Genomic DNA, 27,537 nt, shown 5'->3' with positions numbered 1-27,537 from the left:
TTGCTCCCCTGCTTTTCAATAAGTCGCGAAGCCCTGGGAGATGGGCGTGGGAGTTGTCCAAACTGAGGCTATGAAGTCCTCCCGGACTGTTCAGGGGGCCCCAGGCGATAGCCACGTTCAGATTCTGGCTGAAAGCCAGGGGAGGGAGCTTGGGGTAAGGGGAGGGCCCTGAGGGAGGGGTCAGACTCCTTAGCAAAGAGTTAATGGGAAGAGGGGGAGGGGATAGGACGAAGAGACCGAAGGGAAGGCTCAGGTAGGAAAAGAACCGAAGAGGGAAACCTGGTGGGGGGAGAAGGGATCCTGCCGGATCTGGGGTCGGAGTTGGGGCTTTCTCCCCTCCAGCACCCTCACCCTAAGACCGCCAACTTCCAGCCGCGGCGGCGAGTTTCAGTTTCATTTCTACGAACCCTCCTGCCTGGGCCGCAGTCGCCGCCGCGATGCCCAGTAAGTTCAGCTGCCGGCAGCTCCGGGAGACGGGCCAGAGATTCGAGAATTTCCTGGTCGATCGGGGACAGGACAGGGAGACAGATCGCGAGCGGCTGAGGACCATTTATAACCAGGACTTCAAGACCAGGTACGGGCCGGCCCACTCCCCGGCCGCGAAACGCGGGCCCAGCTTACCGCCGCTACCCCCGTGGCGGGGCCACCCTTCCCGCCCAGGGGCGCGGGAGAACGGCAGCTCCCCCAGTGGCTCCGGCGGGTCCCGGGGCCGCGCAGCGCCCCCTCCTGCGCTGTGCCCACGCCCCGCCCGCGCCGCCAGCGCCGCCAGCATCCCACCCGCTCTGCCCCTGCCGGGCCCCTGCGCCGAGTCCGGGCGGAGAACCTCCCCCACAGCCTGCTCCCCCGGCGGCGGCGCTGGACATGTCTGGGGGAGCCGGGTGCTGCGTCCACGCGCCGCCCGCGGGGGTTGGGGGCTGAGGGTGGTAAGCGCTCGGCGTGGGGGAAGGGAGCTCGGGAGGGAGCCCAGGCTTTGCAGAAGAGCGGGGAACGAGCTTCCTGCTGGGGGCTGTCCGCCCTGGCGCGAGCTTTGCGGGGACCTCCGCCCCTTCATTGAGGGGCTGCTTCCTCGGGGGTTCACTATCCCAGAGAGCTGAAGAGTCCCAGTGTAGGAGGGAGAGTCTCAGGGAGCTCGGGGAAGAAGGAAAGGGCACCAACTGCGTACGTACCAAACCTCCGTTAGCACCTGTGGCTTCTCCATGGAGACCCGCGCGGGGGCCGGTCTCCTCGAGGCCCCTTCTCATCCTGTGGCTAAAGGCTGTTTGGTCCTCCTTTCCAGTTCCCATTCAAGTGAAAAGCAAAGAGACTTCTCCCTGTCAAACCACGGAATTGTGCTTCAAAAACACCTCTATCAACAGGCTGCAGTCTTGGGGTCTTGGACCGAAGACCAAGAAACAATTTAACAGGGTTAAATGTAAAGACTTAAATAAATACTGGGTGGTGGGAATTTAGGCTTACTAACAGACCTCTTGAAAAAGATCTTCGTTTCAGTAGACCAAAAGGCGGGTATGGCTGCTTATAAGAGCCAAAAAGTGTTAGACTGTGTTTTATAGAAGTGTGGTTTGGGGCGGGGGGCAGGAGGTAAGTGATTTTCCAGGTTTACTGGATCATTTCTGGAATATTGTTTTCAGTAATGACTGTCACGTTTTAAGAGGGACATTTAACGGGTTTAAGTAGCACCTGAAGGAGCAAAGACGCTGACCTGTTTTATGTCCCCACACTGTGCTGGGCACTGTGGGGAATATACTGATGGAAAATACATAATGCCAGGGGAGCAGGAGAGGCTGTGATATACATACAGTATGCTGCAATAAATAGTAACATAGCATGAGGACTCTAATACCGATAATAAGAAAAATGCTGGAGGAAAAATAAAAAGAGAACAATTACCATTGAGTCACATCATCAACACTGCACATCCATGAATTCACCTGTGTCCACAAAAATAGGTACAACGCGACTGAACAAAAGTCGACTACTTCTTTTGGCTCTGTTAAAGAGACTATCATTCTGATGCTTGTTTAGAGACTATTGCAGTAGGTACGGGCTACAGTCCACAGGGTCGCAAAGAGTCGGCACGACTGAGCGACTTCACTCACTCACTCGCTCACTCACTCACTGCCATGGGAGGAGCTCTTGCTCAAGCTCAATACAGCAAAGACAGCTGGGATTTATAGCCAACAGCGGAGTGAGGGGTTCTTGAATGAAGAATCTCTCTGAGACAGCGTTAAGGGTTCGGGGGTGGGGCAAAGTTGAAGCCTAAGGCAGAAGAGGGTTCAGAGGGGCCTGACTGAAGTTTCTTCAAGGAGAGGCTTTGTCAGATAGCCACAAACAGGCATATAGGAAACCACATATACCATACATTATGAGTGAATCTAAGGGATTTCAAAAGTAATTTTTTTAGTATGTACTTGTTTTTAGGCAAGTAAGATACAACTCCCCTGTAGTTATTAGGGAATTTGATAGAGAGGGTGGCATTGACCTTGTCCTTTGCTTTGAAGGCTAGATAGCATTTTAGTACTTGGAGGAGGAGGAAAGGCTTCTATGTTGATTCATTCTTTTTGTGAAACCCAGTCAAAGAAATGGAGAAATGTTGGCCTTGGAAAGAGAAAAATTGGAGAGGACAAGGTAGTTATTGGTGAATATTTTAAAGACTGTCCTGAGGGGAAAGGATTATACTTTGGTGTCATTTCAGAAGGCAGAACTGGGTTCACTCAACATGGCCCCTCGGGGAATTCCTTGGTGACCTAATGGTTCTTGCTCGGTTTCAGTCCCTGATTGGTTAAGTGAGATGCCACAAACAGTGAATTAAGTGACATAGCCGGAAAGAAAAAAAAAAAAATACACCACGTGGAAGAGATTTCTGTTCTGATTAGAGAGAACGTTCTGCTGTGACCTCAACCCTCATCCACCCAATGGAAATTCATTGCTTCTTCTCTGGGCTCTCATTGCTCCTTCTTCGAAGCCTGATTATAGCTGGGTGACACCCTACCTTGTGTTAGAGCGCATCTCTCCACCACACTGTAGAGCCTCTGAACATGGGGACAGGCCTTTCATCATGTTGGAGCCTTCCCTCAGTCTCCAGCGTGGAGCCTTGTATGTATTAGATGCTCAATAAATGCTTCCCAGAATCTAAAAGAGTTAGTAAGTAGAGTTGATCTACAAGGGAAGAGGTTGTAGGGGGGCTATAGCAAGTAACCCTGTATCAGGAGTTTTGGGCGCTTCCCCCACTGAGAAGAATAGGTCCCTTCCAGCTATTAATCGGTTATTTTATAATTTTATGAAGTACCCTGCTCTCAACTCTTATTAACTTTTCCCACCTCTTGTTATTCATTTGGCAAATATATTTAATGGGGGCTCTACTATTTGCCTGTGCCCTGGTTCCTGCCTCTAAAGAGTGTAGGCTAGTAGGGAGTGGCAGATGTGTAGATAAACATGTCATTCTGAGCCTCAGGAGCTAGGATCAAGTTTCCATAGCTGGAGTTCAAATTCTGACTCTGCCACTTACTAGTTGCATTTGATTTTAACCACGTATCTAAATTTCCCTAACTGTTAAGTGTGTAAAATACTGCCTTTCTCTCAGTTGTGTGAGGCCAAAATAAAATATCATAGGTAAGGCATTTCCCCTGGTAACAGAGTGCATGGGCTTTGGAAGTGGCAGCTATCATTAACATTGCTGGTTAGGAGTCCGTTATGGAATAAGCACTGGCATCATGAGAAAGTTTCTGAGAGGAGATCATTCCTGCCTTGGGCAAGAGGCTCATTCTTTTATTTAATAAATATTGGCTGAATGCTGTCTATGAGCAAAACAAAACTGAATTGCTGTAGATACACAGAAGGAACTTAACTAAGGAAGAAGGAGGCAATTAAAGACAAATACTTAAAAAAAAAAAAAAAAACTTATTTAACTACTGGTCTGATAAGTACTTGTGAGAAAAAGCCCAGGATGCCCGAGACTATGACTTGGAGACCTGACCTAGTCTAGGAACCGGAAGTTACTGGAGAAAGTGATGTTTGAGCAGAATCTCGAATGATAAATGGAGTTAGCAGATGTAAGACAAGGGGAGGGCAGTTCAGGCAGAGGAAGTAGCACCTCCAAGGCTGGGGGTGAACTCCTGTGAACAGGTGACATGAGGTCAGAGGGAGACAGGGGCTGGATTGGGTGGGCCATTGTAGGCCATGGGGAGGTCATGTGGGGTTTTTGTTTTTAATCTTAACAGAAATAGGAAAGCACAAAAACTTGCAAAGTAGGACACTGAGAGAATCAGTGTTTTTAGAAAGATCATTCTGGACCTCTATCCACAGTAGAAGTTTACATTTTACTTTCAGTCACTTAGTAAGTTCAGTCGCTCGGTCATGTCCAACTCTTTGCAACCCCATGGACTGCAGCACGCCAGGCTTCCCTGTTTTTCACTATCTCCCGGAGTTTGTTCAAACTCATGTCCATTGAGTTGGTGATGCCATCCAACCACCTCATCCTTTGTCATCCCCTTCTTCTGCTTTCAATCTTTCCCAGCATCAGGGTCTTTCCCAGTGAGTCAGCTCTTCGCATCTGGTGGCCAAAGTATTGGAGCTTCAGCATCAGTCCTTCCAATGAATATTCAGGACTGATTTCCTTTAAGACTGACTGGTTGGACCTCCTTGCTGTCCAAGGGACTCTCTAGAGTCTTCTCCAACACCACAGTTCAAAAGCATTAATTCTTCGGTGCTCAGCTTTATAGTCCAACTCTCACATCCATACATGACTACTGGCAAAACCATAGCTTTGACTAGATGGACCTTTGTTGGCACAGTAATGTCTCTGCTTTTTAATATAGGGTCTGGTATACACAGCTTTCACAGAACAGTATGTGTCCTTAAAACAAAGCTTGGCCTCATTCCCTAACTTCTGATATTTTTTATTCTAGTTTACTTCAGTTGTACAAAAGCCCTGGTCTGGTCTTTACCCATTGAGAGCTGCAATCCAGTTTGTAAAACATAGAACTAGAAGTCCCATTAAGATCACTTCTTAGGTAGCTAGTCAGACAAGAGCAGGTCCTGCCCCATTCTGGAAGGAGCCATCTTGCCCCCTCCCCCCGCACCTGGACACTGGTGACCAGAACACACCCAGACATCCTCCCTTTTTTCGTTAGGAACTGCTAAGTTTCCAGCCAGTTTCAGGACCAAGCAAGATGTCAGGAACACAGTAGGGCTTTTCAAACCACCATCACCAGTTGGCTCAGGTACACCGAGACCTAAGAGGTGACTCAGAGTAACCCGAGGTTCATTATGCTATCTTTATAATAAATCAGCATTGCAATTTTTTGTACCTCCCCCTTGCCCCCATAGGTTTCGCCTGGGTGCTTATGGGTAAACTCCTGCACATTAGAAAAGTTAAATAACCTAAAGCTGTCGATCAATTTGTCAGTCAGGTACCTCAGGACACCAGGAAGGACTTTCCACCCTTCTGTTAAAACCTACCCTGCCCTCACTGCGGGGCTGCTTCTGGTTCCCAGACAGCCAACTCTCCTCCCTTCTCAAGAGTATACTTTCGCTTCACCTAAAAACTCCTGCTGCTTGAAACTGCTTTGTCTCTCAGTTGAATTCTTTGCCTCAAGAGGACAAGAACTGAGGAATGGCTATTCTGCCAGTAACAATCTGATATTGTGTTTTGAAATACCATTCCTCAGGCTAGTAGGCTTTCCTGAACCAGGTCTAAAAATTTAGTCATCTTCCACCTAACAAGCAACAGAGGCCAGGGGCAGGGTGTTACACACCCAGGATATCCAACTGTGGCAGAAAAGTCTGGAGGGGAGTGCGGTGGTACAATAGCTGGGATGGCTGGGCTGCCATTTAGAATGGGTGTGGGGTGGGAACCTGTCCTTCAGTTTCTTCCCTAAAATGGAATGATAATAGTTGCTGCCTCAAAGGGTTGTTGTGAGGAGTAAATGAGATAATGCAAGGAGCTTCTTAGAACAGCAGGTAGTAAGTGCTTAATAAATGTTTTCTGTTTTTGTTGATGTATCATTTTTAATGGTGGAGCATTCAGGAGAGCCATATTAAAGGGTTAGATTTAGTCCTGTAGTCTGTGGAGTCAAGTTGGGGGAAATGATCTGATTTGTGTTTGCTGATAACTCCTGTGGACTCTATAGAGCTTCTCTGGTGGCTCAGATGGTAAAGAATCTGCTTGCAGTGCAGGAGACCCAGGCTTGATCCCTGGGTCATGAAGATACCCTGGAGAAGGGAATGGCAACCCACTTCAGTAAATAGCATGGACAGAGAAGTCTAGTGGGCTACAGCCCATGGAGTTGCAAAGGAGTTGACATGACTGAGTGACTAACACTTTCACTTTCACTTCCTGCTGACTCTTAAGGGATGGACCATTAGAGAGGTGTGGAGTCAGAAGCAGGAGGAACAGTTCATAGGGCTTGCGAAAATGATGAGATCATCAAGCAGTTCACAGAGGAAATACAAATGACTAATAAACAGAAGGAAAGATACTTGATTATGGTCGTGATCAGGGAAATGAAAATGTAAACAAAGTACCATTCATTTGAGCAAGCTTGGGGAGTTGGTGATGGACAGAGAGGCCTGGCGTGCTACAATTCATGGGGTCGCAAAGAGTCGGACACAACTGAGCAACTGAACTGAACCATTCATTTGCTTATCAGATTGTCAAAAATTTAAAGGATTGAAGGTTTCTGGTGTTAGGGTCTAGGAAAGGGATTTTCTCGAATTCTTTTCAGTGAGAATGTAAGTTTGTACAACTTGTTTAAAGGACAATTTGGCAGAACTTATCAAAGTAAAGGGGGCTTCCTAGCCGTCTCAGTGGAAAGAGTCTGCTTGCCAATGCAGGAGTCACAGGAGACCCAACTCTGATGATGCCTGGGCTTGAAAGATCCTCTGGAGGAGGAAAGGGCAGTCCACTCTAGTATTCTGACTTAGAAAATTCCATAGACAGAGGAGCCTGGCAGGCTACAGTCCATGGGGTCCCAAAGAGTCCGACGCAACTAAGCGACTAACAACATCAACAGTATTTCTTATGTGAATACAAATCTCAAGACTTTGCTGGTGGTCCAGTGATTGACCACAGTTTAAATGCAGGGGTGCACACACATCAAAGTAAAGCTTCTTCATTCTCTTTGACCCAGAGGGATGGTTATTGTAACATTTGAAATAGCCAAAAATTTTTGGCACCCTAGCTATCTATTGCTGAACAAATAGTTAAACCCATCACAATGCATTCATACTGTGCTATCCTCTGCCACCATTCAAAAGAGCTAGGTGGCTTGGTAAAATGTTGTCATGGTGTCCATGGTGGTGAAAGAAGTCTGTTGCAGAATAGTATGTGTAGCACACAAAAAAATATGTGTACTTAAAAATATATATTTTTTTAATGCAAGGAAAAGAGCCTGGAGAAGTATACGTCAAACAGTTAAAGTGAAAGTGTTAGTCGCTCAATCATGTCTGACTCTTTGCCACCCCATGGACTGTAGCTCACCAGGCTCCTCTGTCCATGAATTCTCTGGGCAAGAATACTGGAGTGGGTAGCCATTCCCTTCCGCAGAAGATCTTCCCGACCCAGGGACCGAAGCCAGGTCTCCCGCGTTGCAAGCAGATTCTTTACTGTCAAACAGTTAAGCAGGTAGTTGAGAGTGAAAGAGTGGGAACCCTTAATGTTTTGTCAGGTAATGAAGGCAAAAGGAGAAGGGGGTGGCAAAGGATGAGACGATTAGATAGCATTATCAACTCAATGGACATGAATCTGAACAAACTCCAGGAGATAGTGAAGGATAGGGGAGCCTGGCATGCTGCAATCCATAGGGTCGCAGAGTCAGACACAACTTTGAAATCAGCACGCAGGTATCTCTCATATCAGCATCCCACCTACATTGCCACATTTTGTTCTACACTAAGGTATCTCATATCAATTAGGGTACTTTTGTTATTGTTTTATTTTAAAAGGATCATGTTATACACATTTTCCATCTCCCGATTTTCTTACTCGTCAATGCATCATGGAAATGACTCCTAATTGTCTGGTATATTCTTCTCATTGCATTATTGGGTTTTTTCCTCAACATCTTATTATGACAAATTTCAAACATAATGAAAAGTTGAAATAATGTGACATTTAACAACCATATACCCTTATTACTGAACACAAATTGGTGTGCCCCACGCATATATGACGCCAAATAGACCAAACTGTCAGAGTCGGGAGCAGAGAAAGGGTTATTACAGAGCCAAGCAAAGAAAACAGGTGATTTAGGCAGCTCCCTGAGGGTTTTCTAGGAGAAGTTGTTATAGGCAAAATTTGGAATGAGGGCTGCAGGGTGTGTGACTTTCTTCTGATTGGTTAGTGGTGAGGTAACAGGGTGGTGCTCCAGGAATATTGTGCTCTGCCTGAAATTACTGTCATCCACCTGGGTGGTGGCCTTAGTTCCTAGCAGGCAAAGCTATTGTTATGTGTATTCCTTGAGGAGGAAATAGGACCCTGCCCCAAGGCTGCACTATTGTTTCTTGACTGCAAACCCCCCACATCCCCTTTCCCCACCTTGTTTCCGTATTTCCCTCTGTTCCCTGATTAACAACTGCTTGAATCTGCCCCTTGGAACGCTGGGAAGGTCAAGGAGGCTGAATGAAGTCTATTTCTACAAAGCAGCAGCGAGGGACACAGATAGGCTTTTGTGCCCTGGAGGGCCCCCACAGGGTCATACTTGGTTTCACCTCACCTGGATTTCTTTCCTTTTTTTTTTTTGAATTGCACTGAATTTTAATTGAAAACATTAAAACAGCCTAACTACTTATAATGAATTATAAAACTTTGATCTTTAAATTGTAGTATCATTTATGAAGCTTTTAACCTTCATTATTTTGTAGACCTGAAGAAACTTTGCCTACTTTTGTTTTCAGTTCTCCATTTCAGAGGAAGTTTGTGAAGACAAGGTCCAAACTATTTATAAATTAAAACCCAGAGAAATGAAATAGAGGGAGAACAAAATCTATACACCGTTGAGCATAAGTGTTTTTTAGTTCATGTTTTGTATAGGAAAAGGTAAGAACTAAAAAATGTAAAGTGATCCATTTTCAAAAATAGCTAGCTTTGAGTGACAGCTTGCTGGTTTAACAGCCATAAGGAGCTATTCAAATCAGATCAGTCGCTCAGTCGTGTCGGACTCTTTGCGACTCCACGAATCGCAGCACGCCAGGCCTCCCTGTCCATCACCAACTCCCGGAGTTCACCCAGACTCACGTCCATCGAATCAGTGATGCCATCCAGCCATCTCATCCTCTGTCGTCCCCTTCTCCTCCTGCCCCCAATCCCTCCCAGCATCAGAGTCTTTTTCCAATGAGTCAACTCTTCGCATGAGGTGACCAAAGTACTGGAGTTTCAGCTTTAGCATCATTCCTTCCAAAGAAATCCCAGGGTTGATCTCCTTCAGAATGGACTGGTTGGATCTCCTTGCCGTCCAAGGGACTCTCAAGAGTCTTCTCCAACACCACAGTTCAAAAGCATCAATTCTTCGGCGCTCAGCCTTCTTCACAGTCCAACTCTCACATCCATACATGACCACAGGAAAAACCGTAGCCTTGACTAGACAAACCTTTGTTGGCAAAGTAATGTCTCTGCTTTTGAATATGCTCTCTAGGTTGGTCATAAGGAGCTATTAGCCATACAAAACTGGAAAGTTGGCAAACAAAGGGAAGGTGGGATGCCTAGGATTTTTCACCCGGGGTTCATTCTATTGGTGAATTCAAAACATAAGGGTTTCACATGGGCTCACCCTATTGGTGAATTCAAAACATAAAAAAACGGAAAGAGGTGCACAGGAAAGGAGGAAACAAGACGTCAGGGAGGGCCCGGCCCATAAAGAGGAAGAGAACAAACCTAGGCGACTTCCAGGAAGATGGTTCACTGCATAGTACTCCAGTGAGGAACTGGGAGAGGGGCTTGCATGCTAGGATAACTTGCTTTGTGTAAGGACTGTGGGTGTGCCTGCCCATCAGACACCTGATTTTGCAAGACCACAAAGCTTCGCTTTCTGCTATACCTCATGTCTCCAAGTTCAGTCTTGAGTTTGGGCTGGTGAGCATGTTTCTCACAAAAACCAATTTAGCTCATGTCACACAAAACAAAAGCAGGTGCAGTAGTAAAAACTGAGTCATGAAAATCCCAATCAATTACTTTTAGCATGCCTCTTTTCTTTCCCCTGGTTTCTTCTATGCTTGAGTCTTGAACAGGTACCCACTTGAGGGGGTGCTGGCTATATATAGGCCACGGAGGAAGTGTCAGCAAATCCGGCCATAACTATGTAGACAGTCCGCCCTAACTGTTCAGCCAGGTACCCGTAGATAAATCCAACTATTGCAGAAACAAAGAAAATTCCCTGGAACATCTGTTTGGCTAGCTTCTGGCCCTTGTAATCCACTTGCAGAGGCAGCAAGCACGAAGGCGGGTGGCAGAGTGAGGGCAGCCAAGACGCAGGGACAGTAGGGTCCGAGGTCAGCTTCTGAGCACAGCCCTGCAGGCCTGCAGATCAGGGCGTTGCAATGGCCACTCATCTAGATTTCTTAATTAATATTTGACACATGCCTGCCCATCCATCTGTCTTGCTATATTTATCTTGCACTATGTGGGCATGTGAGGATCTTAGTCCCCTGACCAGGGGTGAACTAGTGCCCCTGCAGTGAAATTGTGGAGTCTTAACCACTGAACCAACAGGGATGTCCCCATCTAGCTATCTTAATTTTTTTGATGCATTTCATAGTAAGTTACAGATACCAGTACAGTTCACCCCTGAACACTTCAGCATGATTGTTGTTATTACAACTCTTGATCTAAGAGTTAAAAATTTGTTTACAGTGGGGTTTTTTTTTGGACCACTCTGCACAGCTTGTGGGATCTTAGTGCCCAGATCAGGGACTGAACCCACTCCGTACGTAGGCAGTAAGAAGGCAAAATCCTAACCACTGGACCGCCAGGGAATTCACATGTTCACCTTCTTCTTTTTTTTTTTTTAAGTAAAATTTACCTACCGTGAAATAGACAAGATTTCAAGTGTCCCATTCTGTGAGTTTTAATGAATCCGTATACCTGTGTGCAACACCCTATCAAGATATAAAACATAACATCACCCCCAAAAAGTTCCTTCATCTCCTGTCCTATTTAGTCCTCACCTTTACCCACCCAGTATCCACTGCTCTGATTCTTTTTTTTTTTTTTTGAGATACTATCTATTCTAGAACTTTATTTAATGGAATCAGGTAGTATGTACTCTTTTATGTAAGGCATCTTTTGTTCGGCATAATGTGTTTGATATTCACGCGTGTTCTGTGTATCAGTGGTTTCTTTTTACCACCAATATTTTACTACCAATTCTTTCAGTTTTTACCACCAATATTTCTTATGGGCTTTCCTGGTGGCTCAGTGGTAAAGAATTAGCCTGCCAAACAGGAGACTTGAGTTCAATCCATGGGTCAGGAAGTTCCCCTGGAGAAGGAAATGGCAACCCATTCCAGTATTCTTGCCTGGAGAATCCCCATGGACAGAGGAGTCTGGCAGGCTACAGTCCATGAGGTTGCAAAGAGTCAGACTTAGCAACTAAACAACAACAGTATATCTTATATGAATATAAATCACAGGGACTTACCTGGCAGTCCAGTGGTTAAGACTCCATGCTTGCAATGCAAAGGGCTTGGGTTAGATCCTTGGTCCAGGAATTAAGATCCCACATGCAGCTCGCTTGGCCAAGGTGGGGGGGAAAATATATGTATATATGCACACATGCATGCTAAGTCACTTCCATCATGTCTGACTCTTGGTGACCCTATGGACTGTATAGCCTGCCAGGCTCCTTTGCCCATGGGATTATCCAGGCAAGAATACTGGAGTGGGTTGCTGTGCTGACCCAGGGATTAAACCCATAGCTCATACATTGTGGCAGATTCTTTACCGCTAAGCCAACATGGAAGCATATGTGTGTGTGTGTGTGTATAGCGGTTTTATTCAAAATAGCCCCAAACTGAAAACAATGACCTTGAAACCCTGATCTATATACATGTACTGGAAACTGTGATCTTGGGCAGATTGCTTAACCTCTGTTTTGGTAGTTGGCCGCAAAGTCTTCTTTAAACTGGTCTTCTGGTGTGACCTTGCCTGCAGTTGGACTGTACAAGTTTGGACAATACATATAACCTGACACTTGATGTTCCAGGCCATCACACAGCACTGCTGGCAGCCAGAGGTTCAGTGTTTGCATTGTTAACCTGTTTCGTCTATAAAATAACAGTCTGGAATTGCTTGATACTTTTTTCACCTATTCTCCCGGCAAGTCTTTATTGGATAAATACCAGTGGTAGGTCTACACAAGATGTTATAGTCATGTTACATTTTTTATGAATTTTTATTTCATGAACAATATAGTAATATTTTTATTAAAAAATCAGAGTATTATGTTATGTTTGGCTTTACAAGAAACCATCAAACCTTTTTCTAAAGTGATTGTACCATTTTATAGTCCATCCAACAATGCACGAGTATTCTGGTGTTTTTGTATCCTTGTCAACATTTGGTGTTGACAACCTTTTACATTTAGTCTTTCAAATGGATGTGATGCATTCTTTTAAATAGCTGTCTGATATTCTGTAGTACGAGTGTTTACAGCTTATTCAGCTATCTCCCTATGGATGGACATTTGTTTTCAATTCTTGGCCAGTGTGAAGGACTTTACAATAGGCCTCCTTGCACATATGTTCTTATATGTTGGTATGTTTCTTTTCCATGGATACATTCCCATGAGTTAAAGGATACCTCCATATCAAATGTTAGGGGATGTTGCTGGATGTTTTCCAAATGGTTGTAATAGTTCCACTTTCTACCAGCAATGTATGAGAGTTTTCTTTCCCACATAGTAATACATGTTGTGACTGTCTTCTTTTTTGTCAGTCTCATGGAAACAAAATGGTACTTCATTTTTACTTTAATTTGCATTTCTGTATTTTTGGAGAATCTTTTCTTACCCTTGAGTCATCGGAGTTTGCTCTTTAAGTTGAATATTCTGTTTTTCTATTGAATTGTTCATCTTTTTTCCCCTTGAAATCCAAATGACTAGATGTTTAATGCAAGAATTGGTGCTTTTTTTCAACAAGTACTAAGTTTGTGATTTAAAAAAAGAAATTTTTTTTTTTTTTTTTAATTTTTATGGATGTCACTTTAAACCAAGTGAACTTGGATAGTGGTAATAGACATGAAGAATAATTTGAAAGCTATTAATACTTAGGTGGTAGTACCTTTCTCCTAGAGGAGGGCATGGCAACCCACTCCAGTATTCTTGCCTGGAGGATCCCTTGGAGAGAGGAGCCTGGCAGGCTATAGTCCATGGGGTTGCAAAGAGTCCGACATCTAAAGTGACTTAGGACACAGGCATAGCACCTATCACAGAAGCTGCAAAGCTTGCAGAGTTCCTCCTGCTCGTGTGTCAATGCAGAAGCTTCCAAAGATGGAAGCTGTCACCTTAAAATTGTACTTTGGGCTTCTCTTAAAAGCCAGATCTGGCCATCTTGGGCCTGGTAACCTCTTTCTAGAGATAAGTAGCGTTTCCTCCTTTTAGACAGGATTTGTGCTCCTGGGTTTGCTCAGTCACCTCAGGGTCCTGTTTTCTCTCTGCCACTAAGCGGAGAGCTCCAGGGTGTTTCAGGGCACATGAGCTTTTGTTTGTTTAGACTTGTTTAGTCCCTTAGTCACATCTGACTCTTCTGTAACTCCATGGACTGTGACCCACCAGACTCCTCTGTCCACAGGATTTTCCAGGCAAGAATACTGGAGTGGGTTGCCGTTTCATTCAGGGGATCTTTCCAACACAGGGGTCAAACCCGTGTTTCCTGCATTGCCTCTGGTTTCTTTACCACTGAGCCACCAGGGAAGCCCCTGGTTAGAGTAGTAGATTATAGAATATTCATGTAAAAAGGATATGGGTAATCCTTCTTATACTAATGACTCAAAAGTAGGACCTGAGATGGCTGCAGGTATCAAAGATACCTGTGGAGTCTGGCATCTGTGGCATTTGAGTGTGTGCCGATTCATGGAACTTAGTGACTCACTGACCAAGGGGCCCTGATGAAAGTTACCAGGGTTGATTTCAATCCCTTTGCCTCAGCCCCTCAGCAACAGTTGAGCCTGATACCTGATTGTGAGCCTTCCTCCTGATTCTCTTCCCTCTCCAGGAGCTTCCTGCTCTGTTTTCTATTCCTCCCTGGGTTGTGCTGACCTCAGTGGTTCTCAGACGACTCACTCCCTGAGAAGATCCTGAACACTTCCGTAGTTGTAAATACTATTGACGTCTCCCTATTTTTAGGGTCTGCTTTGACTTTGGCCTGAGTTCTCAGCTTTTGATTCATGGAGCTAGCTGCCTGTGGACCGTGGGGATCTCAGATTGACTATGTCCAGATCCATATGTCCCTCCAGCCTCTTCCTCCTCCTGTGTCTCCCTCCTATCTCAGGAATAGTCCCTGAAGCCAAGCCACTGCTTTCGGTATTGTCCTTGACTCCTCCCTCTTCCCAGCCTACATTTGCTCTCCTGTCTGAAACCAAAATCTGCTAATTTTTTATTCTAAATATCAGATCTGTCTCCTCTTCCATCCTGACCACTGCCTTGTTCAGACCCTTGTCAACTTTGAATTGGACGGTTGCAATGGCCTTCTTCTAACTGGTCTCCCTGCCTACAGTCTTGCCTCCAGCAAATCCATCCTCCATTCCTGATGCCTGGGTGATCTGAAATGCAAATATGATCTTGCCACTCCCCTGCTTAAAACCCACCAACATGGGGTGGTTGTGTAACCACAGTGTAGCCTGGTGCAGGCTGGAAGTAAGTTACTACTCTTAACTACTACTGCTGCTACTAGTACTACTAATAGGATACTAATAATAGTAGCTAACATTTCTTGAGCATTTTCTATTGTGTTTTCACATGATTTACTATCTTTTTAAGACAAATGAGAGCCAATTCAAAGTTTTCTGAATGGTGTCACTCACTTGCATGGGGGAAGGGAGAGGGGCAGAGTTATAGGCAGGGGGCACCAGGGAAATGTCCTTAACCTTAACTGATCTTATTTTATGCTGGTGAGTGACCATGCTGGTTGAGCCTTAATAGTTCAACAGAGATGGCCATGGTTCCTAGGAACTAGGATTTGCTTTCATTCCCCTCAAAGCATGGAGGGAGGGTGGTCAGCTGTCCAGAGCGTGAATGTGTCTATGACGTGTCACATGTGGAGTTGTCCTCTGGCCCTTAAGTGCCAGTAAAGGAGGAGAGCTGCTGGCCTTCAGGGTCAGGTGCAGGCTTCATGGCTTGGCATGCAAAACTATGCGAGACCTGGTCCCTGCCCACCTCTGCTGCCTCCTGCCAATCCCTCCTTGCACTCTTCACTCTAGTACAACCAGACTGGATGTGATACTAACCATAGTGCACCTTACTGAGATCTTATGTGCCAAGCACTGGGCTAAGTGGACAAGACAGTGTCTGTCTCTCCTGTGATCCACACAACCACCCCGGGAGACAAGTCTGCTGTTACCCTCATTTTATAGAGGAGCAAAGTGAGGCTCTGCGAGGTACAGTGACCCAAGGTGACCCAGCTAGTGTCAGAGTGGGTGGTCCCCCCAGCTCCCCTCACTCGCGCCCCCACACTTCGGTTCACACTCTGTGCTCCGTCCTGCGCCTGAATGACACCCATTCATCCTTCAGGACTCAGTTCTGACGCTGTTTCCTGGGGAAGCCGCCAAGTCTGAGCTCCTCCCCTCTGAGCTCCAGGCAGGGGCTGGAATTAATGTGTTCCCTCCGTGCTCCTCAAGGCCTCTTTGAACCCCCAGCATCTAGCACAGTGTCTGGCACATAACAGGTCTCTGTAAGTGTTTGTCAAGTTGACTAAACTGAATTCCAGGCACTGAACCTTGGGGTTATTGTCCTTCTGACCACTTTTCCCTGTCTTCACCTTCTCTAGGCCCAAACAAGCTATTTGATCTCTGGAGAAGGATCCTTTCCCTTCCTGCTTGGGTTCTACCTGCACCCTCTGACTTCGGGGGGACACTGCTGTCTGATCAGCCACCTTGCCCACACACCCTGGACACCTGCACTCTCTGCCCCTCTCACTCCTCACCAGCGGGCTGGACCTGGGATCCACTCCCCACCACCACCCTACCAATCAGCTTCTTCGGCTTCCCCCTCTGCCTTAACTCTTTCTGCTTCGGTGTTTATATCTTTTCTGTCCCAAATTGCCCCCACCCTGCCCCAGCTCTTCATTTTTTACTCTCTCTTCCCTTAGTCCTCCATCTCAACAGCCCACCATTGGACTTTTCTCCTCAGAAGTGCAACGTCCACCACCTGCTGCTTATTTAAAACAATCATATTTAGTCTTGGGGAGGGTCCCCTTGCCTTCCCTGAAAACATTAAGAAGTCCTGCCGTCCCGGCCTGAGTCTCTGTCCCCAGCCCCATCCTGTCCCACGCAGAGTGGCTCTCAGAGGCCCTCCCCAGCTTGCCGCCCCCTGGCCCTCACTCCCCAGTCTCCTCTGCTCCCGGCAGCTTTGGGACCCCTGCCCCTGGCTTCTCCTCCATGCTGTATGGAATGAAGATTGCCAATCTGGCCTACGTCACCAAGACCCGAGTCAGGTTCTTCGGGCTCGACCGCTGGGCCGACGTGTGGTTCCCAGAAAAGAGGAGAATGAAGCCGGGGTTGGAAATGAGCAACCACCACAGGTCACTGCTAGCCACTATCTTTCATGACAGGTGTGCTTGTGTGTGACGGGGTGTGCAAGAGGGCCCTGGGCGTGTGGGAAACCGTGTGACTGGGGCTTGCCTCGGCTTGGCAGGGGTGGGATGGGGGCTCCCTCCTGCAAGAGCTGAGGGGAGGGCAGGGAAGGAGCTAATTGGCCTGAGTTGGGAGGTGGGTTTCCTGAGCATAGCTGGCACTTGGCCATCCTCCCCATTCTATGACTTTCTCGAGGGCAACCCCCAGTCCTGTCTGCTCCTGCCCCAGTCCTGCCTGCCCTTGACTCCCGCTCTCCCCAGGGCTGAGTATATGCATGGGAAACATGGGGTGAATGTGGAAGTCCAGGGGCCCCATGAAGCCCGAGATGGACAGCTCCTTATCCGCCTGGATTTGAACCGCAAGGAGGTGCTGACCCTCAGGCTTCGGAATGGAGGAACCCAGCCTGTCACCCTCACCCACCTCTTCCCATTCTGCCGGACCCCCCAGTTTTCCTTCTGCAATGGAGACCAGGAGCTGCCCTGCCTCCTGGGCCCAGGTGAGTGGGTTCTCAAAGAGCCTCTGGTGGCCAGAGGCCTGCCCTAAGAGGGTTTGTTGCTTCAGGAATGTGCTGTTGCAGGCTGGTGGGGCTTGCCTTGGGGTAGGGGCTATCTAGGGGATGTCTGGGTTGGGATGCTTCTGGGCAGCTCCCTCCCCAACCCGACTCACTCAGCTGTCTTCTCCTAGGTGAATGCTATGAGCTCCATGTTCACTGTAAGACCAGCTTTGTGGGCTACTTCCCAGCCACAGTGCTCTGGGAGCTGCTGGGCCCTGGAGAGCCGGGCTCAGAAGGAGCTGGCACTTTCTACATCGCCCGCTTCTTAGCTGCCGTGGCCCACAGTCCCCTGGCAGCACAGCTGAAACCCACGACTCCCTTCAAGCGGACCCAGGTCTCTCGAAACCCTGTGGTGACCAGGCGGATAGAGGAAGGAGAGAGACCCGACCGGTAAGTCCTCTGTCCAGCCCAGTCCAGGCTGGGGGGGGGGTCCCTCCCCACATCACCATGTGGGCCCCTTTCCTAACGGTGAGTTCTTCACTCCTCCAGACCTCAGAGACCTTTTCTGTCTAAGAAGAAAAGCAGATATGAGGACAGTGTGGAAAAGTTTCAAGTATTTTTGACTGTATGAAGGATTATCAGGCAGCTGGGGTGGTCATGTTTCTCTCTCTCCCTCTCCCTCTCCCTCTCCCCCTCCCCCTCATAACAGCTTTATTGAAACAACTTGCATACTATACAATTCATTCCTTTAAAGTGTACAATCTGTGATTTCTTTAACATATTCACAGTTAGGCCCTACCATCATCACAATCCATTTTGGAACATTTCATCACCCCCAAAAGGAGCCCATACCCTTTAGTTCTCACCCGTTTTGCCCCCCCGCCCCACCCTCTGCCCCCTCGCCTCCTAGCCCTCACCAACCACTCATGTACTTTCTATAGATTTCCCTCTTCTGGACATGTCATATGAATGGAATCATATGTGTAGACATCTCTTTTTAATATGTCCAGGTGTTCACAAAATACTGAGCTATAAAAGCAAACTGTGAGACCACTGTGCTCTTTCTGCTAAAAATATATGTATAGGGGAATTCCCTGTGGGTCCAGTGGTTAGAACTTCAAGCTTTCACTGCAGAGGGCACAAGTTCTATCCCTCATAGGCAACTAAGATCCCACAAACCATGCAGCGCAGCCAAGAAGTTAATTAATTAATTGGCTAATTAATTTAAAATATATTTGTATAATACATATTGACAAAGAAAAATGTCTGGAAGGCTACATATCAAAAAGTTAACAGTGGTTATCCCTGGATGGTGAGCATGTTGTTTATTTACCCATTTATTTATTAATTACCTATTTTCTGATTTTTTTTTTCTCTAATGAACATGTATTATTTATATATGTATATAGATAACCTCACAGCTTGTGGGATCCTAGTTCCCCAACCAGAGATCAAAGACAGACCCCCCTCTACTATGGTAGTGTGGGGTCCTAACCACTGGACTGCCAGGAAATTCCATATATTATTATTATTATTATTTTTAATGCTTTCAAGTATCATGCTTTCTAAAAATGAAAATGGTCCAGCCTTGGTATGAGCAGCCTCATGAGACAGTGAGTCCTCTCTTCTAGGGCAAAGGCTACTGACCCCTTTCAGCAATAGTATTGAAGCAGGGCTTTGTGCCTCCCCCAGGGAAGGGCCTTCTCAGAGTCTCTGAAGGCGAAGGGTCTCTGTGTTTGTAATGGCTTTTCTTGTCCCCCTCCTGCAGTGCTAAGAACTATGACCTGGAGTTCAGTTTGCCACTGGGAACATACTACCCACCCCTCCGCCTCAGACAGCTGCTCCCCGTCCTTCTTCGGGGAACAAGTATTTTCACTGCCCCGAAGGAGATTGCTGAGATCAAGCAAGTACCATCCCTCTGCACCCTTCACACTGCTTTATATGTTTCTTCTCTGCTCACTTCTTGCTTCTGCCCCATGCCTCTGTCCTCAGCCTCCCATGCTCAGTTCATTCATCCACTGATTGGCCAACACACCATGTGCCAGGCTGCATTCAAGGTGAATCACTCACATGATGGCCCTGACATTGTAGTTGGGGAAAGTGAGCATTTCTCATCTTATGTAGTGATGAGTACTATGAAGAACTAACTAAAGTTAAAGCAGGGTAAAGGGTAGGCTGTGCTGTTTTGCAGAGGACAGCTAGTCCTGGCCTCTTCAAGAAGGTGATACTTGAGCGGAGAATGACATTTGAATGAAGTGAGGGTGTAAGTCATGGGAGGATCTTTGAGAGAGGGTGTTTCCAGCTCCAGGATCCACAACGCAGGTCTGAGGTTGGTGGGCAGGGACTCCCTTCTTAGAGGTCTCTGACCCCCATCTGCTTCTCTGCTCTTCTAGTCTTCCCTGATTCCTGACGTTTTCATAGTCTCAGGGCTGCAGAGGGAGAGGTGCTCTGGGACATGGCATTTGCCTGACCCATCCTGTTCCTATCCTTCCCCTCCCACCTCCTCACCCATCACTATCAGGGCCCAGCTTCAGACAGCCCTGAAGTGGAGGAACTACGAGGTGAAGCTCCGGCTGCTGCTGCACTTGGAGGAGCTGCAGATGGAGCACGACATCCGGCACTATGACCTGGAGTCGGTGCCCATGACCTGGGACCCCATAGACCGGAACCCCCGTCTGCTCACGTTGGAGGTCAGGGCTTGGATTGGTAGTAGGGAGGATGGACTCAAGTTAGCCAACCCACAGACTGTGGGCAGAACAAAAGGATAATGATGCTGTTCCTGTCCCAGAGGGCTCAGCAAGGAGCAGAGTAGGGATCTGGGCCCCCCAAAAGAGGCGTCAGAGCAGGGTAATAGGGAAGACAGGGGTTTTAGCCCAGGCTTTGCTCTGTGACCTTGGGCAAGTCTTTCGTTATCTCTGGGCCTTAGTTCACTCACCTGAAAAGCATGGAGCTGAACTAGATGATTCGTGTTCTTTTTTGTTTATCTGTTTGGGGTGTTTTGGCTGCACTGGATCTTCATTGCCGCATGCAGGCTTAGTTGCCCTGCGGCATGTGGGATCCTCATTCCCCCCACTGGGGATCGAACCCGAGTCCCCTGCATTGGAAAGTGGATTCTTAACCACTAGACCACCAGGGAAGTCTGGAAGATAATTCTTAGAGACCCTCGCCAGCTCTTAGATGTTGAATGTGTATACATAAGTCCAGAATTGCACATGAGAACGGATTCCTGCACCCATTTGCTGAGAAAGGCACCAAGTGAGAAGAGACAGCAAGTGAGGATGATCAGGGAAAGTTCCCTGCAGAAACTGAGTTTTGAACAAGATTTTAAAGGCAGAGTAGAAACTGAACTGGCCAAGAGGGCAGCTGGACTTACTGGGAACCTGACCCCTGGGTCTTGAAATCGTGCCCTGGAGGGTTGCCAGGACTCCTGGACTCAGCATCTCTGAGCAGCTTGGGCAAACTTGTCCCTTCCCCATCTCCCCTGACTCTTGCCCTGTCTGGTGGAAGAGGAAAGAAGCAAAGCTCCCTGAACCCCAGGGTAGAGGTGGCTCATCAGACCTTGTGTTTCAGGAGGGGGTCTTAGTGGGCCCTCCACTGGTCGTCTCGGGCTAGAAGCTTGCTGGTGCTTTTGCTTCCTAGGTTCCTGGGGTGGCCGAGAGCCGCCCCTCAGTGCTGCGGGGTGACCACCTATTTGCCCTTTTGTCCTCTGAGACACATCACGAGGACCCTGTCACCTACAAGGGCTTTGTGCACAAGGTGGAATTGGACCGGGTCAAGCTGAGTTTTTCCACCAGGTAGGTGTTGAGGGAACCCTGAGCTGTAGGAACGTCTACAGGTGGCCCAAAGGCCAAGGGAGGAGGGTGTTTCTCCCGAGAGTGAGTGGGACCCCAGGGACAGAGCAGGCGGCAGGGGACCCTTAGGTGCCTCAGCAGCTTCCTCTCCTAGAGGATTGCTCACAGGTCTGGGAAAGGGAGTGGGGTTGGGGTAGATGGAAAGAGTCCTGGCCTTTTATTGCCCACCCCTCCTTACTGGAATGCTTCCCCCTCTCTCTCTCTTCCCAAAGCCTCCTGAGCCGCTTTGTGGATGGGCTGACTTTCAAGGTGAACTTCACTTTCAACCGCCAGCCCCTGCGGGTGCAGCACCGTGCCCTGGAGCTGACGGGGCGCTGGCCACTTGAGCCCATGCTCTTCCCTGTGGCCTCTCGTGGAGTCCCACTGCTGCCCTCGGATGTGAAGCTCAAGTGAGACTGTGGGCAGGGGATCCAGGGCCACTTGAAGTATGGGTGTAGGGGATGCGGTCAGGGAGGCTTCTGGGACTCGACAACATCGTGTTTGTGGCACTCTGCCAGGCTGTACGACCGGAGTCTGGAGTCAAACCCGGAGCAGCTGCAGGCCATGAAGCACATCGTTATGGGCACCACCCGCCCCGCCCCCTACATCATCTTTGGGCCTCCGGGGACGGGCAAGACTGTCACCCTAGTGGAAGCCATCAAGCAGGTGGGGCCTGAGCCTGTGGCCTACAGTCTATGACCTACACTCTGAGTCCCCCTGGAACCAAGCAGCTGCCCCCAGGTTCTGCTTCCTTCCAGCTCCCCAAACGCACGCCCCTGAGCTGGCACCAAGGGCCAGTGTGGCTTTGAGCACTGTGTGCGTGTTGAGTATTGCACGACTCCACGTTGCAGTTCATGTCTGTCATGGTTGTTGTGTTCAGTCGCTCAGTCGTGTAGGACTCGTGACCCCATGGACTGAAGCACGCCAAGCTTCCCTGTCCTTCACCATCTTCCAGAGCTTGCTCAAATTTGTGTCCATTGGTCAGTGATGCCATCCAAGCGTCTCATCCTCTGTGGTCCCCTTCTCCTGCCTTCTGTCTTTCCCAGCATCAGGGTCTTTTCCAGTGAGTCAGCTCTTCGCCTCAGGTGGCCAAAGTGTTGGAGCTTCAGCACCAGTCATGGTAGCCTTTTATATTTACTGCAGCAGTTTTCTAGCATAAAGTCCTGTTTGGACTGCAGTGGGCTGGGGATCAGAACTTGCCTTTTTAGTCACTCCCTCCCCTAGCAATGGGAGAGAGATGCCACACTGCGCCAGCCTGAGTCACAACCACACTTCTCTGCACCACCCCTCCACCCGGAGACCAGAAGCTGCTTCCCACACTGTGTTTATCCCCACCCCAGGTGGTGAAGCACTTGCCCAAAGCCCACATCCTGGCCTGCGCTCCGTCCAACTCAGGGGCTGACCTCCTCTGTCAGCGCCTCCGGGTCCACTTACCCAGCTCCATCTACCGCCTCCTGGCCCCCAGCAGGGATATCCACCTGGTCCCTGAGGACATCAAGGTACCTAGGGAAGGCAAGCGGCCAAGGGACAGTGGGTGCTGCTCTGGGTAAACACTAGGGTCAGGAAACTAGGAGACCCTCATTCTGAGATACTCACTGTGTGACCTTGGGTGGGTCAGGTGCCCTCTCTGGGCTTTAGTTTCAGTTGTGTGTAAAATGAGAGAAAGTAAATAAAATTGCCTGGGGGCCCCAGAGCCAGAGTGAGGGTGAAATTGGCGGTGAAGCCAAGCTGACTCCTTTCCCTGCCCAACCCTCAGCCCTGTTGTAACTGGGATGCAAAGAAGGGGGATTTTGTATTTCCTTCCAAGAAGAAGCTGCAGGAATATCGCGTCTTAATTACCACGCTCATCACTGCCAGCAGGTGGGAAGTGTGTGTGTGTGTACATCTCTTAATATTGTGTTAGTAAAGAGGTGGCAGGCTGGGGAAATGGGGAAGGATGGTTCCTGGGGAGTTGGGGGGAGGGCCGGCCTAGGTAAGCATTCAGGTTTGACAGTCTGGGTGTGACCCCTGCCTGGCCTGACACCTCCCAGGTTGGTCTCAGCCCAGTTTCCCATCGATCACTTCACACACATCTTCATCGACGAGGCTGGCCATGCCATGGAGCCAGAGAGCCTAGTGGCCATAGCAGGTGAGGGGTTTGAGGGGGCTGCAAGTATGCCCCACATGGCTTCAGAGAGGTCCCACCACATACCTTTCTCCCCATCACTCCCCACTTTCCAGGGTTGATTGAAGTCAAAGAAGCAGACAACCCAGGAGGGCAGCTGGTGCTGGCAGGAGACCCTCGGCAGCTGGGGCCTGTGCTGCGTTGCCCGCTGACCCAGAAGCATGGGCTGGGGTACTCACTGCTGGAGCGGCTGCTCACCTTCAATGCCCTATACAAGAAGGGCCCGGATGGCTATAACCCCCAGTTCATAACCAAGCTACTGCGCAACTACAGGTACCCCACACCCTCCGCCGGCCCGGCTGTAGCCTCCATCCCACAGTCCTGTTGCTCAGAGACTATACAGTGCAGAAAAACTGTAAACTGGAAGGTCTCCTCTGCGGTCCCATCGCTGCTGTTTGTAGATAGTGTGACTTAGTAAGTGCCCTCGCTCTAGAGCAGTTTGCCTATTTGTATATCAGGGCATGGTCAGTGGCTCCCAGACACTGGACTATGTCTGAGGCAGGTCCCTGGTGAAGTTTCTAGGCAATCCAAGGATAAATGAGAATAATAGAGACAATTAATGATTATGCAAGTTAAAGAGCTGTATACTTCCTTTAGTCAGTGAGTTTTGCATCTGAAATGCTCAGTTGGGTTCCTAGGTGAGTCCACTAAGAATCTTTAGTTTCTTAGATGATTCCACTAAGAATGCAAATAAATGTTTGCTGTTGGGTTAGTACTGCTTGTATTTTTGTATTTTTTTTTTTTTTTTTTTAGTTCTACCAGTTTATTGGTACCAACCCATCTCCCTCCGCCCTCATGCACACATGTTCAGTCATGTAACCCCATGGACTGCAGCCCGCCAGGCTCCTCTGTCCATGGACTTTTCCAAGCAAGAATACTGGAGTGGGTTGCCATTTCCTCCTCCATATTTTTTTATTTAAACACATTATCTCATCCAGTAATGGTGATAGTCAGTGATACGTGTTTTTGTATTATCCTTCCTTGGCAAAGTTGAGACTTGAGAATGGGTCCCTAATTTCTTGGTGTTTTCTTTTAAATTTGAAATCTGTGGATTGGATGCTTTCTGGAGCCACATTTGGTTCTGCTTTCTGTGGTTAAGTGTGTATGTGTTAGTCGCTCAGTCATGTCCGACTCTTCGCGACCCCATGAGCTGTAGCCCACCAGGCTCCTCTCTCTGTGGGATTCCCCAGGCAAGAATACTGGAGTGGGTTGCCATTTCGTGCTCCATGGTATCTTCCCGACCCAGGGATCGAACCCAGGTCTCCTAGTGCCCAGTTGCAAAAGCTGTAACTGAATGAGTCTATTATGCAGTGGGCAGGACAGGATAGTGTCTGAGTGGGTGGAGGGGAGCCTGCCCCTGTCTGGTCTTGCTCTTCCTTCCTCCTCCTCCTCCTAGGTCTCACCCCACCATCCTGGACGTTCCTAACCAGCTGTATTATGATGGGGAGCTGCAGGCCTGTGCGGATGTCGTTGACCGAGAGCGCTTCTGCCGCTGGGAGGGTCTGCCTCGACAGGTGAGGCTGAGAAGGGCTGGGGCTCAGGCTCCCCCCACCTGTACCCCAGCTCCCTCTTACTGAGGGTCTGGGTAGCAGGAGTCTCTGAATGGAAGCCACAAGCCCTGCCCTTAGTTACCTGGGATCCCACATTCCCTGGAAGGGTTTGGGGGTGGAAGGGAAGGGAATCTGGGAGGTCCAACTGAACGTTTCCCCTAACCCTGTGTCTAGGACTTTCCCATCATCTTTCACGGTGTAATGGGCAAGGATGAGCGTGAGGGCAACAGCCCGTCCTTCTTCAACCCAGAAGAGGCTGCCACAGTGACTTCCTACCTGAAGCAGCTCCTGGCCCCCTCCTCCAAGAAGGGCAAAGCTCGTCTGAGCCCCCGAAGTGTGGGCGTCATCTCCCCATACCGGAAGCAGGTCAGGCCCTCAGTTCCCATCAAGGGAACATTCCCATACCTAGCCAGACCGCTAGGCAGAGGCTCCAGCTCAGGCCTCTCTGCCGGCCCCATATCTCAGAAGAGCTCAGAGGTCAGTTGTACCTCCTCTTTGCCCCCCAGCTCCCTGGCCTCCTGCCTGGCTCCCTCTTGTGCTGGGGTAATGGCAGGAGAGAAAGGCACCTGTCCCCATCTTCCAGGTGGAAAAAATCCGTTATTGCATCACCAAACTTGACAAGCAGCTTCGGGGACTAGACGACATCAAGGACTTGAAGGTGACCGTCACCACTGTTTCACACTCCCCCCCCCCGACTTCTGTTTCCCTCGCTCCCCCACTTCCAAACACCTCCTTGGGTCCCTGCCCTACTGTTCCTGGGACAGCCCCAGCCTCTGCCCCACCCTCGCTGCCTGAGGCAGACTTGGGCTTTCCCCTGGCTTCTCACTGCTGGAGATCCCAAGTTGTAGGTCTGGGCTGGGGCCAGGAAGTCTGTGTGTTTAGCAATTACCCCGAAGGATTCTTGGGATCAGGCTGATTTAAAGTCTGTACCCTAAGGATAAAGTCCAGTCTCCCTAGCCAGCCCGACCTGTCCTGTGATGATGTCCCCACTCACCTCGCCCACCCTGAGTCAGTTGACAGCTAGCTCCACTCTTTCTCAGATAAGAATCACCTGGAGAGCTTTTAGTGCTGCCAGGGCCAGGGTTCCACCCAACCAATTAACACAGCTATCTGGGGGCAGAGCCAGGGCAGCTGTTCTTTTATGGCTCCTCAGGTGATCTGCGATCTGCGAAGCCAGGGTTGAAAATGGGTACTTTAGGAGTTAGAGGCCTCTCCAGTGGAAATTCTGATTCAGGCGGTCTGGGTTAGGGCCTAGAGTTACTTAAACAAGTACTGAGTGATTATCTTCAGGAAAGTCTGAAAAACTCTGCTGAGTTAGTATTCTTTGGAATCCTGTTTTCTTTGCTTAGAAGTCTTTCCAGTTCCCACCACTTTAACTGGATTCACTTTTCAGGTTTCAGCCAGCATAGCATAGTCCTGTCCTCTTTCCTGGCTCCCTCCACTGTCCTCAGGCTCTGGTAGGCGGGGCTGGTTCCTGGGTCCCCTGCTGAGTGCCTCCTGCCCTGCCTCCCTCCCCTCTAGGTGGGCTCTGTGGAAGAGTTTCAAGGCCAGGAACGCAGCGTCATCCTCATCTCCACCGTTCGGAGCAGCCAGAACTTTGTGCAGCTGGATCTGGACTTTAACCTGGGTTTCCTCAAGAACCCCAAGGTTGGAGGGCTGGTGGGCTGGTGGGCACTCCTCCTTCCAGGGTGCCCTTCCCTGCTGTGACCCCCACCACCTCTTCTCACCAGAGGTTCAATGTGGCAGTGACCCGGGCCAAGGCTTTGCTCATCGTGGTGGGCAACCCGCTCCTGCTGGGCCACGACCCCGACTGGAAAGTGTGAGCATCCCACCCTCCATCCCTTTTTATGGCTACAAGCCTTGTTCAGTCACTAAGTTGTGTCCGACTCTTTGAGACCCCCTGGACTGCAGCACACCAGGCTTCCCTGTCCTTCACTATTTCCCAAAGTCTGCTCAAACTCATGTCCACTGAGTCAGTAACCCACCCCCTAGCCTAGGAGAGCTGTAGTTTTATGAAGCACCCTTGGGGCTCAGGTAATCTTCCATCTGTTTTATCTTAACATCTCCATTTGCCAAGGTTAAGCAACCTGCCCCCAGGCATAGGCCGGTGTGCAGGACCCAGGCTGGGTGTCCAGCCTCTGCAGGCACTCGGCCAGCCCTGTGCAGCTGTGTATGAATGCTCCTGTACCCCACAGATTCCTGGAGTTCTGTAAAGAAAACGGGGGATATACTGGGTGCCCCTTCCCTGCCAAACTGGACCTGCAGCAGGGGCAGAACTTACTCCAAGGTCTGAGCAAACTCAGCCCCTCTACCTCAGGTATGGCTGGGCCAGGGTGGGCCAGAAGGGGGGCAGTGCTGAGGGAGGAGGTAAGTGACTAAGACAAAGCTCACCCCCTCTCTTTCTAGGACTCAAAAGTCATGACTACCTCCCCCAGGAGCGGGAGGGTGAAGAGGGCCTGTCCCTGCAAGTGGAGCCAGAGTGGAGGAATGAGCTCTGAGGACCGCCTACCTGACCCCGTAGGCTGCTAACAATTGGGGGAAGGGGGAGGAAGTACCACTGGAAAAAAAAAATGTTATTCTTTGCCAAAGTCTCTTGTCTCCTCAGCCAGGCCCCAGCTTTCTAAACTCCCAAGATGACCCCAGAGGGGAAGGTGGAACTGCCACAGCCTGCCCAAGGCCAAACCCACCCCCCCCCTTCCGGGGAGGAAAGCCAGTGGGAGGTG

The 27,537-nt window shown here is 49.0% G+C and overlaps 1 protein-coding gene and 1 pseudogene across 2 annotated transcripts; one reads left to right on the top strand and one right to left on the bottom strand.

The window, feature by feature from the left end:
- The first annotated feature begins 95 nt into the window (after positions 1 to 95).
- MOV10 (Mov10 RISC complex RNA helicase) lies at positions 96 to 27,398 on the top strand. 2 transcript variants are annotated; one of them, XM_025288076.3, is made up of 21 exons: positions 96 to 253; positions 373 to 574; positions 16,552 to 16,755; positions 17,038 to 17,273; positions 17,462 to 17,720; positions 19,039 to 19,173; positions 19,792 to 19,960; positions 20,910 to 21,064; positions 21,334 to 21,510; positions 21,619 to 21,766; positions 22,441 to 22,599; positions 22,857 to 22,960; positions 23,131 to 23,228; positions 23,321 to 23,537; positions 24,661 to 24,778; positions 24,989 to 25,180; positions 25,398 to 25,472; positions 26,336 to 26,461; positions 26,545 to 26,633; positions 27,010 to 27,131; positions 27,221 to 27,398. In XM_025288076.3, the coding sequence occupies exons 2-21, from the start codon at positions 438 to 440 to the stop codon at positions 27,310 to 27,312; spliced, it is 3,012 nt and encodes a 1,003-aa protein (XP_025143861.2). In that variant the 5' UTR covers positions 96 to 253; positions 373 to 437; the 3' UTR covers positions 27,313 to 27,398. The 2 variants fall into 2 exon arrangements, with proteins under 2 accessions (XP_025143861.2, XP_045022000.1); XM_045166065.1 differs by lacking the exon at positions 96 to 253 and having other exon boundaries at positions 335 to 574.
- Positions 10,158 to 15,709, bottom strand: LOC123334044 (annotated as a pseudogene).
- Positions 27,399 to 27,537: the final 139 nt, after the last annotated feature.

The sequence above is a fragment of the Bubalus bubalis genome, chromosome 6 (genome assembly GCF_019923935.1).
Source record: "Bubalus bubalis isolate 160015118507 breed Murrah chromosome 6, NDDB_SH_1, whole genome shotgun sequence".
In the NCBI taxonomy this organism is placed as follows: Eukaryota; Metazoa; Chordata; class Mammalia; order Artiodactyla; family Bovidae; genus Bubalus; species Bubalus bubalis.
This window is presented reverse-complemented; position numbering and strand designations above follow the sequence as displayed.

Coding starts and splice junctions, on each gene's coding strand:
- MOV10 (XM_025288076.3), top strand. CDS start 438: ATGCCCAGTAAGTTCAGCTGCCGGCAGCTCCGGGAGACGGGCCAGAGA. Junction 17,721..19,038: donor GAAGGAGAGAGACCCGACCG/GTAAGTCCTCTG, acceptor CCCCTCCTGCAG/TGCTAAGAACTATGACCTGG. Junction 26,634..27,009: donor CACGACCCCGACTGGAAAGT/GTGAGCATCCCA, acceptor TGTACCCCACAG/ATTCCTGGAGTTCTGTAAAG.